This window comes from Coregonus clupeaformis, chromosome 29 (genome assembly GCF_020615455.1).
Source record: "Coregonus clupeaformis isolate EN_2021a chromosome 29, ASM2061545v1, whole genome shotgun sequence".
Lineage (NCBI taxonomy): Eukaryota > Metazoa > Chordata > Actinopteri > Salmoniformes > Salmonidae > Coregonus > Coregonus clupeaformis.
In genome coordinates, this window is record NC_059220.1 from 6,500,831 (window position 1) to 6,517,325 (window position 16,495).

Below are 16,495 nucleotides of genomic sequence, written 5' to 3' on the forward strand. Positions count from 1 at the left end.
TCCTGCAGAATTATGCATTTCTTGCAACAAATGTTAATTTTATCTCGGGAACAGAAGTGGAGAAATATGATCTGTTTCTTTCAGCATCTCTTGAGAAAATGCAACTGCGCGTGTAATGTGTTCTCTTTGACACTTCTTATGCAAGCAGACAGTATTTCAACCACATAAAATATGCACCCAAGATGAACTGAAGGCTTATCATTAACACGTTTCATTGTTTTCTCAGCTTTTCATTTCCTTAAACGCTGGTCAAACTGATGACATTTTGACATTTTGCACAGGACCAATCTTTCCACTGTTTTGGAGTGATTGCGTTTTCTCCACGGTCCCTAGACGAAACAGAATCGATGTAAGACATTATTCTGGTGAGCACTACTTTATTCAGTCTTCTGGGTCAACGAGTTATGACAGAAGAGAAGATGCATGTAAAAATGGCCTACCAAACGTCGGAAATTATAAGCAGAAAGTTGTCTAAATTAGGGGTGAATGTAGCCAGTAGGCTATACGGTCCAGTATGGATTTAGTATCAGCTAAATAAATTAGTATGGAATTATGGTAGATCGAACTGCGCAGGTAGCCTACTTTTTGAAGTGATTTGTTTGACAATCAGATGAAGAAAAAAAAATCACACAACATCCACGATATGTGAAACTGAGCCTGCGCAGACCGCGAAAAAACGGGACAAGATGTTTACGTGCCACAGTATCCCGTCTAAGATCAGCATATCCCATGCATTTTATCCAGGTTTCTCATAACTGGGATACAAGCTTTTTCTGGTTATTTTAAACGGGATATGATGTTTATACAGAGGGGGAAAAAAGTATTTAGTCAGCCACCAATTGTGCAAGTTCTCCCACTTAAAAAGATGAGAGAGGCCTGTAATTTTCATCATAGGTACACGTCAACTATGACAGACAAATTGAGAGAGAAAAAATCCTGAAAATCACATTGTAGGATTTTTAATGAATTTATTTGCAAATTATGGTGGAAAATAAGTATTTGGTCACCTACAAACAAGCAAGATTTCTGGCTCTAACAGACCTGTAACTTCTTCTTTAAGAGGCTCCTCTGTCCTCCACCCGTTACCTGTATTAATGGCACCTGTTTGAACTTATCAGTATAAAAGACACCTGTCCACAACCTCAAACAGTCACACTCCAAACTCCACTATGGCCAAGACCAAAGAGCTGTCAAAGGACACCAGAAACAAAATTGTAGACCTGCACCAGGCTGGGAACACTGAATCTGCAATAGGTAAGCAGCTTGGTTTGAAGAAATCAACTGTGGGAGCAATTATTAGGAAATGGAAGACATAGAAGACCACTGATAATCTCCCTCGATCTGGGGCTCCACGCAAGATCTCACCCCGTGGGGTCAAAATGATCACAAGAACGGTGAGCAAAAATCCCAGAACCACACGGGGGGACCTAGTGAATGACCTGCAGAGAGCTGGGACCAAAGTAACAAAGCCTACCATCAGTAACACACTACGCCGCCAGGGACTCAAATCCTGCAGTGCCAGACGTGTCCCCCTGCTTAAGCCAGTACATGTCCAGGCCCGTCTGAAGTTTGCTAGAGTGCATTTGGATGATCCAGAAGAGGATTGGGAGAATGTCATATGGTCAGATGAAACCAAAATAGAACTTTTTGGTAAAAACTCAACTCGTCGTGTTTGGAGGACAAAGAATGCTGAGTTGCATCCAAAGAACACCATACCTACTGTGAAGCATGGGGGTGGAAACATCATGCTTTGGGGCTGTTTTTCTGCAAAGGGACCAGGACGACTGATCCGTGTAAAGGAAAGAATGAATGGGGCCATGTATCGTGAGATTTTGAGTGAAAACCTCCTTCCATCAGCAAGGGCATTGAAGATGAAAAGTGGCTGGGTCTTTCAGCATGACAATGATCCCAAACACACCGCCCGGGCAACGAAGGAGTGGCTTCGTAAGAAGCATTTCAAGGTCCTGGAGTGGCCTAGCCAGTCTCCAGATCTCAACCCCATAGAAAATCTTTGGAGGGAGTTGAAAGTCCGTGTTGCCCAGCGACAGCCCCAAAACATCACTGCTCTAGAGGAGATCTGCATGGAGGAATGGACCAAAATACCAGCAACAGTGTGTGAAAACCTTGTGAAGACATACAGAAAACGTTTGACCTGTGTCATTGCCAACAAAGGGTATATAACAAAGTATTGAGAAACTTTTGGTATTGACCAAATACTTATTTTCCACCATAATTTGCAAATAAATTCATTAAAAATCCTACAATGTGATTTTCTGGATTTTGTCTGTCATAGTTGACGTGTACCTATGATAAATTACAGGCCTCTCTCATCTTTTTAAGTGGGAGAACTTGCACAATTGGTGGCTGACTAAATACTTTTTTCCCCCACTGTATATCCTGAATAATAACGGGATATTGGTGTGCATGTAAACGTGGTCACTGTTAGCAGAAAACAGGATCCCCCATTATAGTGATTGGAAAAATGACGATCTTCGTGGTCAATCTTTGTGTAAATAAAAATATGTTTCGAAAAAATCATGGTACCAATAATTGCTTCTAATACACCAGATGTACAGTGCATTTGGAAAGTATTCAGACCCCTTGAATTTTTCCACATTTTGTTATCTTACAGCCTTATTCTAAAATGGATTAAATTGTTTTTCCCCCCTCATCAATCTAATGGCTGGGACGGTGGTCTGGTAGCACCCATCTTGATCAGCGTTCTGATGTCAAGTCTCGTACATCCAAATACCTCTCATCAGCTGCCACCACAACCTCTATTTTCTGCTACTTACGTTCCATCCCTGCAGTACAATTGACAACCATCGCTATAAATGCCAAAAATCCAATCTTACTGAAACATATATCACTTGTTGGTCCTATCCCTCTGTACTGGTACAGATCTACTACTCACACCACTCCCCCTCCCCCTTGACCCATCTTCCTCTACTTTCTTCCCTGCCTCAGCATATGACAACTTCTTCTCTACTCTTACCCTGGAAACCTCAACCTACCTCTCTCGCACGGGACATGTCTGATCCCCAGCCCCCTGGGCACCCCTACAATTAACACACACCACTACTTTCCCCACTGCTACACACTCCTTTGTCTCATGCCCTTCTGCACACTTCAACAAACCATCTTCCTTTTCCCCGCCATTTCTTACCGACTCAATCTCACCCTCTTCCTCTCTCTCTTAGATCTCCTCTGCCTCTCCTTTTTCCCTCCATTCCTCCTCCATATTCCAAGTATACGTCTCCTTATGATAATACTGCACTTCTCCTGACACAATCTCCTTACAATCAGCACGAACCCCTCGGGATGTAGCCCCCAGCAGCGCATCCCACTTGTAAAGCAGCTGCTTAGTTTTTATGTTCTTCTTTATCAATAGTTACTGCAAAGCTTTTTCATTTCAAACAAGTGCACTCTCTTTCTCCCGGATTCCTCGATTCGCTTGCTCAGACCCTATGCCCCCCGGGCTCAAAAATCACCATTTAAATAAATGGTGGTCTATCACATAATCCGACGTGTGGTTCTGAGTCGCCATTCAAATGTTTGATGTACAACAACATAGGTGGCGCGTGTGGTACCAAATATCACCATATGAATGGAACAAATATTTCCACCTTTTAATGGTGTGTTGCAGTCTGATCTTCGTCTTCTTCTATGGTATATTGGCGATCGCACAATTTCATGTGCATTCCGCCACCTACTGTGAGGGATGCAAACAGGATTCCCCAAAAAGGAACAAAATACCAAAACAACGACCAAATAGTAAATAAATAAACTAAACAACTTTTATGTATTAGTATTTTGTATTTATTAAGGATCCCCATTAGCTGCTGCCAAGGCAGCAGCTACTCTTCCTGGGGTCCTGCAACATTAAGGCAGTTATATACAATTGAAAAACATTACATGACATTATATTTCATAACACTTTACCCAATACATTCAGTGTGTTCCCTCAGGCCACTACTCCACTATCACATATTTACAATACAACATCCATGTGTACGTGTGTGTAGAGTGAGTGTCTATGTGTATGTACCTTTTTTTTATTATTTTTTTTATTTTTTTTGTCATTTAGCAGACGCTCTTATCCAGAGCGACTTACAGGAGCAATTAGGGTTAAGTGCCTTGCTCAAGGGCACATCGACAGATTTTTCACCTAGTCGGCTCGGGGATTAGAACCAGCGACCTTTCGGTTACTGGCACAACGCTCTTACCCACTAAGCTACCTGCCCTACCTGTGTGTGTGTCTCTTCACAGTCCCCGCTGTTCCACAAGGTGTATTTTTACCTATTTTTAAAAATCTGATTCTACTGCTTGCATCAGTTACCTGATGTGGAATAGAGTTCCATGTAGTCATGGCTCTATGTAGTACTGTGCGCCTCCCATAGTCCGTTCTGGACTTGGGGACTGTGAAGAGACCTCTGGTGGCATGTCTTGTGGGGTATGCATGGGTGTCCGAGCTGTGTGCCAGTATCCCAAACAGTCCGCTTGGTACATTCAGCTCGTCCACACCTCTCACAAAAACAAGCAGCGATGAAGTCAATCTCTCTTCCAATACTTTGTATACTTCAATCCAGAAATGATTGAGGATTGGGCAGGAATATAATATGTGGGTGTGGTTAGCTCTGCTGTCCCCATAGTTACGCCAGCAACTTGGTGTGATGTCACGGTTGTATTTTGATTGTATTATTTGAGTTTTCCGAGAGTATTACCTCCAGAGTACAGAGTTGGTTGTCTTGGACGTGCTTCTAGATATGTCCTCCCAGTCCTCTTGGGTTATTACTGTTTGCAGCTCATCTTCCCAATTAGTTACCACTATAATATTCTAATATTTTGTTACTTCTTCGATAATTCTGTATATGTGCCTCAGCATTTACCTGGTTACATGCCTGTCGTTTGAAACGGAAACAAATGATTGATAGTGGGGCAGAACAAGCAAGGAGGTGGGCAGAGCCAAGCACGAGCTAGCGAGATCCTATTGGTTCGTTTAGCATATATTTGCATATTTCCGTTCGGGAACGCCTACTCTGCGAAGTGCGGGAGTGACGCAATTCGCCTTCGCCCGGTCTAAACAACGCACTTTTTTTTTTTTTACTTTAGTAAAGGGTAAAAATCTAACAGGGTAAAGTCTGTCATAACACATTTTTTGTTTTGGGAACAGAAAAACTGTATTGAGATCAAACGTTTCATCGATGAGAAAATCAGCAGAATGTCGGTGAAAATCCATCTCGTTCCATCTTCTCCCACTGCCGGCCACTTCACAGGTACACATCCGGTGAAATATTTGTCTCGTTGATCCATCTGTGGTAAAAAAACAACAACCGTTGGCTTCGCCTCTTCCTCTCACACGCTGACGTTCGGGAACACAGCCCAGACCCCATCTGGAGGAAACCCATCTGGAGGAAACCCATCTGGAGGAAACCCATCTGGAGGAAACCCATCTGGAAGGGGAAGGGCAGCCGGGTCGATCCAGCGGCAAGACGGGAAGTGGATGAACTTGCGCCAGTAAACGAGGTATTTAAAGGTATTCTTGCTAAATGTACACGAGTTAGCTACATACAAGCGGTTCTCATTTTAGATTAGAAGAGTTTTGGGGGTAAGTTTGAAGAGCTGTGGTGAGAACTGTGTGTTTGTTTCATCGCTAGATAGAAGTAACGTTAGCTAGCTAGTTAGCCAACGTAGCTAACGTTCGCTAGTTTGATATACATGTTTTAGCTAATGTTAGTTATCTACCTAGTTAGTAGCTAACCTCATGCATACACAAACAAAAATAAAACAAGTTAGCCAAATACTTACATTTGTGTCTGAAGTAGCTAACGTTTGCTAGCCACTTTTTCGCCAAACCAGTTAGCTAGCTAGCGTAGTTAGTTGTGAACAGAGCCATGTGTGGGGCAAGGCTCTATCCTAAGCAAAGCTAACGTTAGCTTGCTAGCAAAACAATGGACTGGCTATGGCGGGTGTGTTTGTTGTTAGCCACGCATGTATTGACAGCCCCCTTGTTGTGCTGCGCTCACTTGAACAGGAAGGTGGTGCGGCGGTTCTTGTGGGCAAATTTTGTCATCAAAGTCTGGCACTTTCAAGACAACTGGGAACTCGGGGGAAAAAACAAGGTCGAATTATTACGTCAGTGATCTTCAGGTTGGAGCTCTAGAAAAATGCCTGAGTTACCGACTTGGAATTCCGAGTTGGATGACAGTTCAAAACGTGTTTTCCCAGTCGGAGCTAGTTTTTTTTCCCGAGTTCCCAGTTGTCTTGAACTCACTGAAGTCTGAGATTTCCCAGTTCCGAGTTTCCAGTTGTTTTGAATGCGGCAGAAGTCATGCTGGATTGACAGCAAGGCCAATGTATTCAATATTTTCTGGCCGATGGCGTTGCATGTGAATGTTTATCCTTTTAAGCTTGGAAAAGAGACCCTTAAACCCAGACTTGGACCACACACCCACTCCACTGACTAGCACTGAGTTAGATATTTCTGTATATCATTTTCAATACATTTGCAAAAGTTTCTAAAAACATATTTTCACTTTGTCATTATGGGGTATTGTGTGTAGATCGGTGAGAATACAAATCTATTTAAACCATTTTGAATTCAGGCTGTACCAACAACATGTGGAATAACTCAAGTCGAGTGAACATTACTTTCCTGGGGATATTGTGCCTCGTGGAGCAGTTGAAGGACAAACCGCACAGACAACCGCTAGAGTACATCTAAATGTAATTTTATTCAACATTGTACGGAATGTTTACATAATTTTGAAGGCATTAGTTTTAGGCTGTATACCAATTAATTGTGATGTGCAGTAGGAATGGGCAGTTCACGAACGATTCAATCTTTTTACTGATGCAAGAGTCAATTTGTTTCTCAGAGTGACTAAATTTTTACACTGAACAAAAATGTAAATGCAACATGTAAAGTGTTGGTCCCATGTTTCATGAGCTTAAATAAAAGATCCCAGAATTTTTACATATGCACAAAAAGCTTATTTCTCCCAAATTTGTTTACATCCCTGTTAGTGAGCATTTCTCCTTTGCCAAGATAATCCATCCACCTGACAGGTGTGGCATATCAAGAAGCTGATTAAACAGCGTGATCATTACACAGGTGCACCTTGTGTTGGGGACAATAAAAGGCCATTCTAAAATGTGCAGTTTTGTCACACAACACAATGCCACAGATGTCTCAAGTTTTGAGGGAGCATGCAATTGGCATGCTGACTGCAGGAATGTCCACCAGAGCTGTTGCCAGAGAATTGAATGTTCATTTCTCTACCATAAGCTGCCTCCAACTTTGTTTTAGAGAATTTGGCAGTACGTTCAACCGGCCTCACAACCGCAGACCACATGTAACCACACCAGCCCAGGACCTCCACATCCATCTTCTTCACCTGCGGGATGGTCTAAGAACAGCCACCCGGACAGCTGATGAACGGTGGGTTTTTCTGCACAAACTTTCAGAAACCGTCTCAGGGAAGCTCACCTGCGTGCTCGTCATCCTCACCAGGGTCTTGACCTGACTGCAGTTTGGCTTTGTAACCGACTTCAGTGGGCAAATGGTCACCTTCGATGGCCACTGGCACGCTGGAGAAGTGTGCTCTTCACGGATGAATCCCGGTTTCAACTGTACTGGACAGATGGCTGACAAGCTTGTATGGCGTCGTGTGGTCGAGCGGTTTGCTGATATCAACGTTGTGAACAGAGTGCCCCATGGTGGCGGTGGGGTTATGGTATGGGCAGGCATAAACTACAGACAACGAACACAATTGCATTTGATCAATGGCAATTAGAATGCACAGAGATACCGTGACGAGATCCTGAGGCCCATTGTCGTGCCATTCATCCGCCGCCATCACCTCATGTTTCAGCATGATAATGCACGGCCCCATGTCGCAAGGATCTGTACACAGTTCCTGGAAGCTGAAAAATGTCCCAGTTCTTCCATGGCCTGCATACTCACCAGACATGTCACCAATTTAGCATGTTTGGGATGCTCTGGATAGACATGTACGACAGTATACAGCAACTTCGCACAGCCATTGAAGAGTAGTGGTGAAACATTCCACAGGCCACAATCAACAGCCTGATCAACTATGCGAAGGAGATGCGTCGCGCTGCATGAGGCAAATGGTGGTCAGATACTGACTGGTTTTCTGATCCACAACCCTCTTTTTTTAAAACATATCTGTGACCAACTGATGCATATCTGTTTTCCCTGTTGTGAAATCCATAGATTAGGGCCTAATGAATTTATTTAAATTGACTGATTTCCTTATATGAACTGTAAATCAGTGAAATCTTTGAAATTGTTGCGTTTTTATGTTTTTGTTCAGTATAATAGTTCATTTGACAAGCGGGGTATACTATGAATCAGGTTTGAGCAGTTAGCGAGGTAACTTTGGTCAACTCTGAGTTAAACTCGGGATAACCGGTCACACGGAAGTGGCTCACCTTTTTAGCCTGGTAAATTTCTATGGCAACAAAACCTTCAGAACTAATCTGCTCCCGGGCAGGCTAACTCAATTTACCCTGAATGAAATTAAATCAGATTCACAAAGATTGTGTCACCATCCCCTTCGTTTGAGGAAGACGACTGATTTTAAAATATTTTATGAATCACATTTTTTTTTGTGTGTGGGGAAAAATAAATAACTTCATATTAAAATAGCTATCACGTTACACATTTAGTAATGACAGGATTCATTTAAAAGTAAACGCACAGTAAAACTTGTATGACTATACAATAATTGTATCGATAAGAGTGGGGGGGGGGTGCTCGTATGCATTGATAACCACACCATCAGTCTGCATTAACAATACATAATACAATTTAAGATGGCACTTCAGTCTATCTTTCATGTTGATTTCGACAAAAATGAAAATGTGGCACTGACTCTCCCATGGATTGATGGTTTCAGCATTGTCTCAATGAGGAGTTCGTGGCACTGACTCTCCCATGGATTGATGGTTTCAGCATTGTCTCAATGAGGAGTTCGTGGCACTGACTCTCCCATAGATTGATGGTTTCAGCATTGTCTCAATGAGGAGTTTGTGGCACTGACTCTCCCATGGATTGATGGTTTCAGCATTGTCTCAATGAGGAGTTTGTCCTTCGACCAGCCCCGTGCGACATGCACGCGCAGTTACAAGCTTACTAGAGTTAGCGCCAAGCGGACAAGCAATACCCACCATCGTAGAAACCTGAGCTGGAATCTGAAGCAAACTGAAGCTGGCTAGCTTTAGAAAACCCTGAGTAGATCTAGCTCAGGGCTCTCCAACCCTCTTCCTGGAGAGCTACCCTCCTGTAGGTTTTCACTCCAACCCTCTTCCTGGAGAGCTACCCTCCTGTAGGTTTTCACTCCAACCCTCTTCCTGGAGAGCTACCCTCCTGTAGGTTTTCACTCCAACCCTCTTCCTGGAGAGCTACCCTCCTGTAGGTTTTCACTCCAACCCTGTTCCTGGAGAGATACCGTCCTGTAGGTTTTCACTCCAACCCTAATCTCGGAACCTGATTCTAATAATTAGCTGGTTGATAAACTGGATAAGGTTAGTTACAACTGGAGTTGGAGCGAAAACCTACAGGATGGAAGCTCTCCAGGAACAGGGCCTCTCCATTAGCCCTGCTTGACTCTCCCACCCATAGCCATACACTAGCCTCTCCGCTAGCCTCTCCGCTAGCCTCTCCATTAGCCTCTCCACTAGCCATACACTAGCCTCTCCGCTAGCCTCTCCGCTAGCCTCTCCACTAGCCTCTCCACTAGCCATACACTAGCCTCTCCACTAGCCATGCACTAGCCTCTCCACTAGCCATGCACTAGCCTCTCCACTAGCCATGCACTAGCCTCTCCACTAGCCTCTCCACTAGCCTCTCCACTAGCCTCTCCACTAGATATGCATTAGCCTCTCCACTAGCCTCTGCATTAGCCTCTCCACTAGCCTCTCCACTAGCCATACACTAGCCTCTCCACTAGCCTCTCCACTAGCCATGCATTAGCCTCTCCACTAGCCATGCATTAGCCTCTCCACTAGCCTCTCCACTAGCCATGCATTAGCCTCTCCATTAGCCTCTCCACTAGCCATGCATTAGCCTCTCCACTAGCCTCTCCACTAGCCTCTCCACTAGCCATGCATTAGCCTCTCCACTAGCTTCTCCACTAGCCTCTGCATTAGCTTCTCCACTAGCCATGCATTAGCCATGCATTAGCCTCTCCACTAGCCTCTCCACTAGCCATGCATTAGCCTCCCCACTAGCTTCTCCACTAGCCATGCATTAGCCATGCATTAGCCTCTCCACTAGCTTCTCCACTAGCCATGCATTAGCCATACATTAGCCTCTCCACTAGCCTCTCCACTAGCCATGCATTAGCCTCTCCACTAGCCTCTGCATTAGCCTCTCCACTAGCCTCTCCACTAGCCATTAATTAGCCTCTCCACTAGCCTCTGCATTAGCCTCTCCACTAGCCTCTCCAATAGCCATGCATTAGCCTCTCCACTAGCCATGCATTAGCCTCTCCACTAGCCATGCATTATTCTCTCCACTAGCCTCTCCACTAGCTTCTCCACTAGCCATACATTAGCCTCTCCACTAGCCTCTCCACTAGCCTCTCCACTAGCCTCTCCACTAGCCATGCATTAGCCTCTCCACTAGCCTCTCCACTAGCCATGCATTAGCCATGCATTAGCCTCTCCACTAGCTTCTCCACTAGCCTCTGCATTAGCTTCTCCACTAGCCATGCATTAGCCATGCATTAGCCTCTCCACTAGCTTCTCCACTAGCCTCTGCATTAGCCTCTCCACTAGCCTCCGCTAGCCTCTCCGCTAGGCTCTCCACTAGCCTCTCCGCTAGCCTCTCCACTAGCCTCCGCTAGCCTCTCCACTAGCCTCTCCATTAGCCTCTCCACTAGCCCTGCTGCGGGCTCTAGAGCTGTTCTATCAGCAGACTGGTCATCCAAATGGCACCCTATTCCCTATAAAATGGCACCCTATTCCCTATAAAATGGCACCCTATTCCCTATAAAATGCACTAATTTGTAAAAGTAGTGCACTATATATAGGGAATAGGACCATTTGGGATGTATGCTGGCTCTGGAATTAGACTGTGGCCTGACAGAGTCTGCTGCAGGGCTGGCATTCAGGGCAGGCCAGATGGGGTTGGGGACGGGGTTGGGTGGCATGTTGAGGAAGAGCCAGCTAGACGTGGGAGGTGGGAAAGAGATGACCTCCGCTCCCCTCTGTCCCAGCTGATGGGGCTTTGCCAGCCCAGTAGCATGCACACACACTCTGCTGGGTCAGAGGATAGCTGGCCACTGGCAGCAGTCCTGCATGCTTGTAATAAACATAATTTGGGCAGCTGACGTTTATTTATAATTGAGGCGGCAGTATTACACAAACAATTTGCCCAGTGTCCGTTCAGTCAGGGATGCTTTTCATACAGACTATTTTCACAAATTCTCCTTTTATTTCCTCCCAACAGTACGTAATGGCCTGATTTGAAACCCACCACCATCATCCAACATGGGGAGAGAAAGGAAGTGCATCCTCTGTCAGATCGTATACAGCTCCAAACAGGTAAAACCGCTTCAAAGCCTCCTGGAAAGAAACAGAATGATTATCGGTCTACATGTGATTTATAAAATTTTATTTTTATAGCGCTTTTCTAAAAACCTAAAGATTACGCTTTTATCACCATTACCTTTTTTTGTTTTGATAATATCATGCTGTCTTTTAGATATGAATGAACTAAAAGAGTTTCTGTCCTTGTCTCCCAGGAGATGGATGAGCATATGAAGAGTATGCTACATCACCGTGAACTGGAGAACCTGAAAGGCCGGTGAGAACTACCATCTACTGAACTTACAGTAACTCAACCTGCACAGGTTGCACAAATTGTTGCACATTTAGCCTAATTTAGCCTGCAGAGCAAATTGGAATAGGTTTGCTTGAGATTAATGAATTTCCACAAATGTTTCAGGAGATGATGGTGCAACTGCTGTCAAGTCTTGTTGATCAGGAAAACCTTTCCGGCCCTAGACATTGGTCACGTGTGTGATTGGTCAATTGTGTGATTGGTCACGTGTGTGATTCGTCACGTGTGCCCAGCCTAGCATTATCTGGAAAATGGGTAGGGGCACAGCTGCCACAACTATGGCATATACATACAGCGGGGAGAACAAGTATTTGATACACTGCCGATTTTGCAGGTTTTCCTACTTACAAAGCATGTAGAGGTCTGTAATTTTTATCATAGGTACACTTCAACTGTGAGAGACGGAATCTAAAACAAAAATCCAGAAAATCACATTGTATGATTTTTTTAAAAGTAATTAATTTGCATTTTATTGCATGACATAAGTATTTGATCACCTACCAACCAGTAAGAATTCCGGCTCTCACAGACTTTTTAGTTTTTCTTTAAGAAGCCCCCGTTCTCCACTCATTACCTGTATTAACTGCACCCGTTTGAACTCGTTACCTGTATAAAAGACACCTGTCCACACACTCAATCAAACAGACTCCAACCTCTCCACAATGGCCAAGACCAGAGAGCTGTGTAAGGACATCAGGGATAAAAATGTAGACCTGCACAAGGCTGGGATGGGCTACAGGACAATAGGCAAGCAGCTTGGTGAGAAGGCAACAACTGTTGGTGCAATTATTAGAAAATGGAAGAAGTTCAAGATGACGGTCAATCACCCTCGGTCTGGGGCTCAATGCAAGATCTCACCTCGTGGGGCATCAATGATCATGAGGAAGGTGAGGGATCAGCCCAGAACTACACGGCAGGACCTAGTCAATGACCTGAAGAGAGCTGGGACCACAGTCTCAAAGAAAACCATTAGTAACACACTACGCCGTCATGGATTAAAATCCTGCAGCGCACGCAAGGTCCCCCTGCTCAAGCCAGCGCATCTCCAGGCCCGTCTGAAGTTTGCCAATGACCATCTGGATGATCCAGAGGAGGAATGGGAGAAGGTCATGTGGTCTGATGAGACAAAAATATAGCTTTTTGGTCTAAACTCCACTCGCCGTGTTTGGAGGAAGAAGAAGGATGAGTACAACCCCAAGAACACCACCCCAACCGTGAAGCATGGAGGTGGAAACATAATTCTTTGGGGATGCTTTTCTGCAAAGGGGACAGGACGACTGCACCGTATTGAGGGGAGGATGGATGGGGCCATGTATCGTGAGATCTTGGCCAACAACCTCCTTCCCTCAGTAAGAGCATTGAAGATGGATCATGGCTGGGTCTTCCAGCATGACAACGACCCGAAACACACAGCCAGGGCAACTAAGGAGTGGCTCCGTAAGAAGCATCTCAAGGTCCTGGAGTGGCCTAGCCAGTCTCCAGACCTGAACCCAATAGAACATCTTTGGAGGTAGCTGAAAGTCTGTATTGCCCAGCGACAGCCCCAAACCTGAAGGATCTGGAGAAGGTCTGTGTGGAGGAGTGGGCCAAAATCCCTGCTGCAGTGTGTGCAAACCTGGTCAAGACCTACAGGAAATGTATGATCTCTGTAATTGCAAACAAAGGTTTCTGTACCAAATATTAAGTTCTGCTTTTCTGATGTATCAAATACTTATGTCATGCAATAAAATGCAAATTAATTACTTAAAAATCATACAATGTGATTTTCTGGATTTTTGTTTTAGATTCCGTCTCTCACAGTTGAAGTGTACATATGATAAAAATTACAGACCTCTACATGCTTTGTAAGTAGGAAAACCTGCAAAATCGGCAGTGGATCAAATACTTGTTCTCCCCACTGTATGTATAGACACAATCTGACTGGAACAACAGGCCAGGAACGGGGCCACTCGCAACGTGTCACGTTTGTCTGTTTAGGGTCTGCGTGTGAGATTTGGGATCTGACTAGGGCGTCTCTTCATTATCAGTTGAAGCTGTAGACTCAAACTAACAAGAACAGGACCGACTGACTGGAACAACAGGCCCGGACCGACTGACTGGAACAACAGGCCCGGACCGACTGACTGGAACAACAGGCCCGGACCAACTGACTGGAACAACAGGCCCGGACCAACTGACTGGAACAACAGGCCCGACTGACTGGAACAACAGGCCCGACTGACTGGAACAACAGGACCGACTGACTGGAACAACAGGACCGACTGACTGGAACAACAGGACCGACTGACTGGAACAACAGGCCCGGACCAACTGACTGGAACAACAGGCCCGGACCGACTGACTGGAACAACAGGCCCGGACCGACTGACTGGAACAACAGGCCCGGACCGACTGACTGGAACAACAGGCCCGGACCAACTGACTGGAACAACAGGCCCAACTGACTGGAACAACAGGACCGGACCGACTGACTGGAACAACAGGCCCGGACCGACTGACTGGAACAACAGGCCCGACTGACTGGAACAACAGGCCCGACTGACTGGAACAACAGGACCGACTGACTGGAACAACAGGACCGACTGACTGGAACAACAGGACCGACTGACTGGAACAACAGGACCGACTGACTGGAACAACAGGACCGACTGACTGGAACAACAGGACCGACTGACTGGAACAACAGGACCGACTGACTGGAACAACAGGACCGACTGACTGGAACAACAGGACCGACTGACTGGAACAACAGGACCGACTGACTGGAACAACAGGACCGACTGACTGGAACAACAGGACCGACTGACTGGAACAACAGGCCCGGACCGACTGACTGGAACAACAGGACCGACTGACTGGAACAACAGGACCGACTGACTGGAACAACAGGACCGACTGACTGGAACAACAGGCCCGGACCGACTGACTGGAACAACAGGCCCGGACCAACTGACTGGAACAACAGGACCGACTGACTGGAACAACAGGCCCGGACCGACTGACTGGAACAACAGGACCGACTGACTGGAACAACAGGCCCGGACCGACTGACTGGAACAACAGGACCGACTGACTGGAACAACAGGACCGACTGACTGGAACAACAGGACCGACTGACTGGAACAACAGGACCGACTGACTGGAACAACAGGACCGACTGACTGGAACAACAGGCCCGGACCGACTGACTGGAACAACAGGCCCGGACCAACTGACTGGAACAACAGGACCGACTGACTGGAACAACAGGCCCGGACCAACTGACTGGAACAACAGGCCCGGACCAACTGACTGGAACAACAGGCCCGGACCAACTGACTGGAACAACAGGACCGACTGACTGGAAAAACAGGCCCGGACCGACTGACTGGAACAACAGGCCCGGACCAACTGACTGGAACAACAGGCCCGGACCAACTGACTGGAACAACAGGCCCGGACCGACTGACTGGAACAACAGGACCAACTGACTGGAACAACAGGCCCGGACCGACTGACTGGAACAACAGGCCCGGACCAACTGACTGGAACAACAGGCCCGGACCAACTGACTGGAACAACAGGACCAACTGACTGGAACAACAGGCCCGGACCGACTGACTGGAACAACAGGCCCGGACCGACTGACTGGAACAACAGGCCCGGACCGACTGACTGGAACAACAGGCCCGGACCGACTGACTGGAACAACAGGCCCGGACCGACTGACTGGAACAACAGGCCCGGACCGACTGACTGGAACAACAGGCCCGGACCAACTGACTGGAACAACAGGCCCGGACCGACTGACTGGAACAACAGGACCAACTGACTGGAACAACAGGCCAGGACCAACTGACTGGAACAACAGGCCCGGACCAACTGACTGGAACAACAGGACCAACTGACTGGAACAACAGGCCCGGACCAACTGACTGGAACAACAGGCCCGGACCAACTGACTGGAACAACAGGCCCGGACCAACTGACTGGAACAACAGGCCCGGACCGACTGACTGGAACAACAGGACCAACTGACTGGAACAACAGGCCAGGACCAACTGACTGGAACAACAGGCCCGGACCAACTGACTGGAACAACAGGCCCGGACCAACTGACTGGAACAACAGGACCAACTGACTGGAACAACAGGCCCGGACCAACTGACTGGAACAACAGGCCCGGACCAACTGACTGGAACAACAGGCCCGGACCAACTGACTGGAACAACAAGCCCGGACCGACTGACTGGAACAACAGGCCCGGACCGACTGACTGGAACAACAGGCCCGGACCAACTGACTGGAACAACAGGCCCGGACCGACTGACTGGAACAACAGGCCCGGACCGACTGACTGGAACAACAGGCCCGGACCGACTGACTGGAACAACAGGCCCGGACCGACTGACTGGAACAACAGGCCCGGACCAACTGACTGGAACAACAGGACCGACTGACTGGAACAACAGGACCGGACCGACTGACTGGAACAACAGGCCCGGACCGACTGACTGGAACAACAGGCCCGGACCGACTGACTGGAACAACAGGACCGACTGACTGGAACAACAGGCCCGGACCAACTGACTGGAACAACAGGCCCGGACCAACTGACTGGAACAACAGGCCCGGACCAACTGA

At 46.7% G+C, this 16,495-nt stretch overlaps 1 protein-coding gene across 1 annotated transcript in view; it reads left to right on the top strand.

Annotated features, from left to right (window-relative positions):
- Nucleotides 1-5,245: 5,245 nt before the first annotated feature.
- znf106a (zinc finger protein 106a) overlaps nt 5,246-16,495 on the top strand; it is a 56,192-nt gene continuing 44,942 nt past the window's right edge. The window contains 3 exon segments of the mRNA XM_041854126.2: nt 5,246-5,526; nt 11,480-11,574; nt 11,775-11,836. Coding sequence (XP_041710060.2) covers nt 11,521-11,574; nt 11,775-11,836 — 116 coding nt within the window. The 5' untranslated portion in view covers nt 5,246-5,526; nt 11,480-11,520.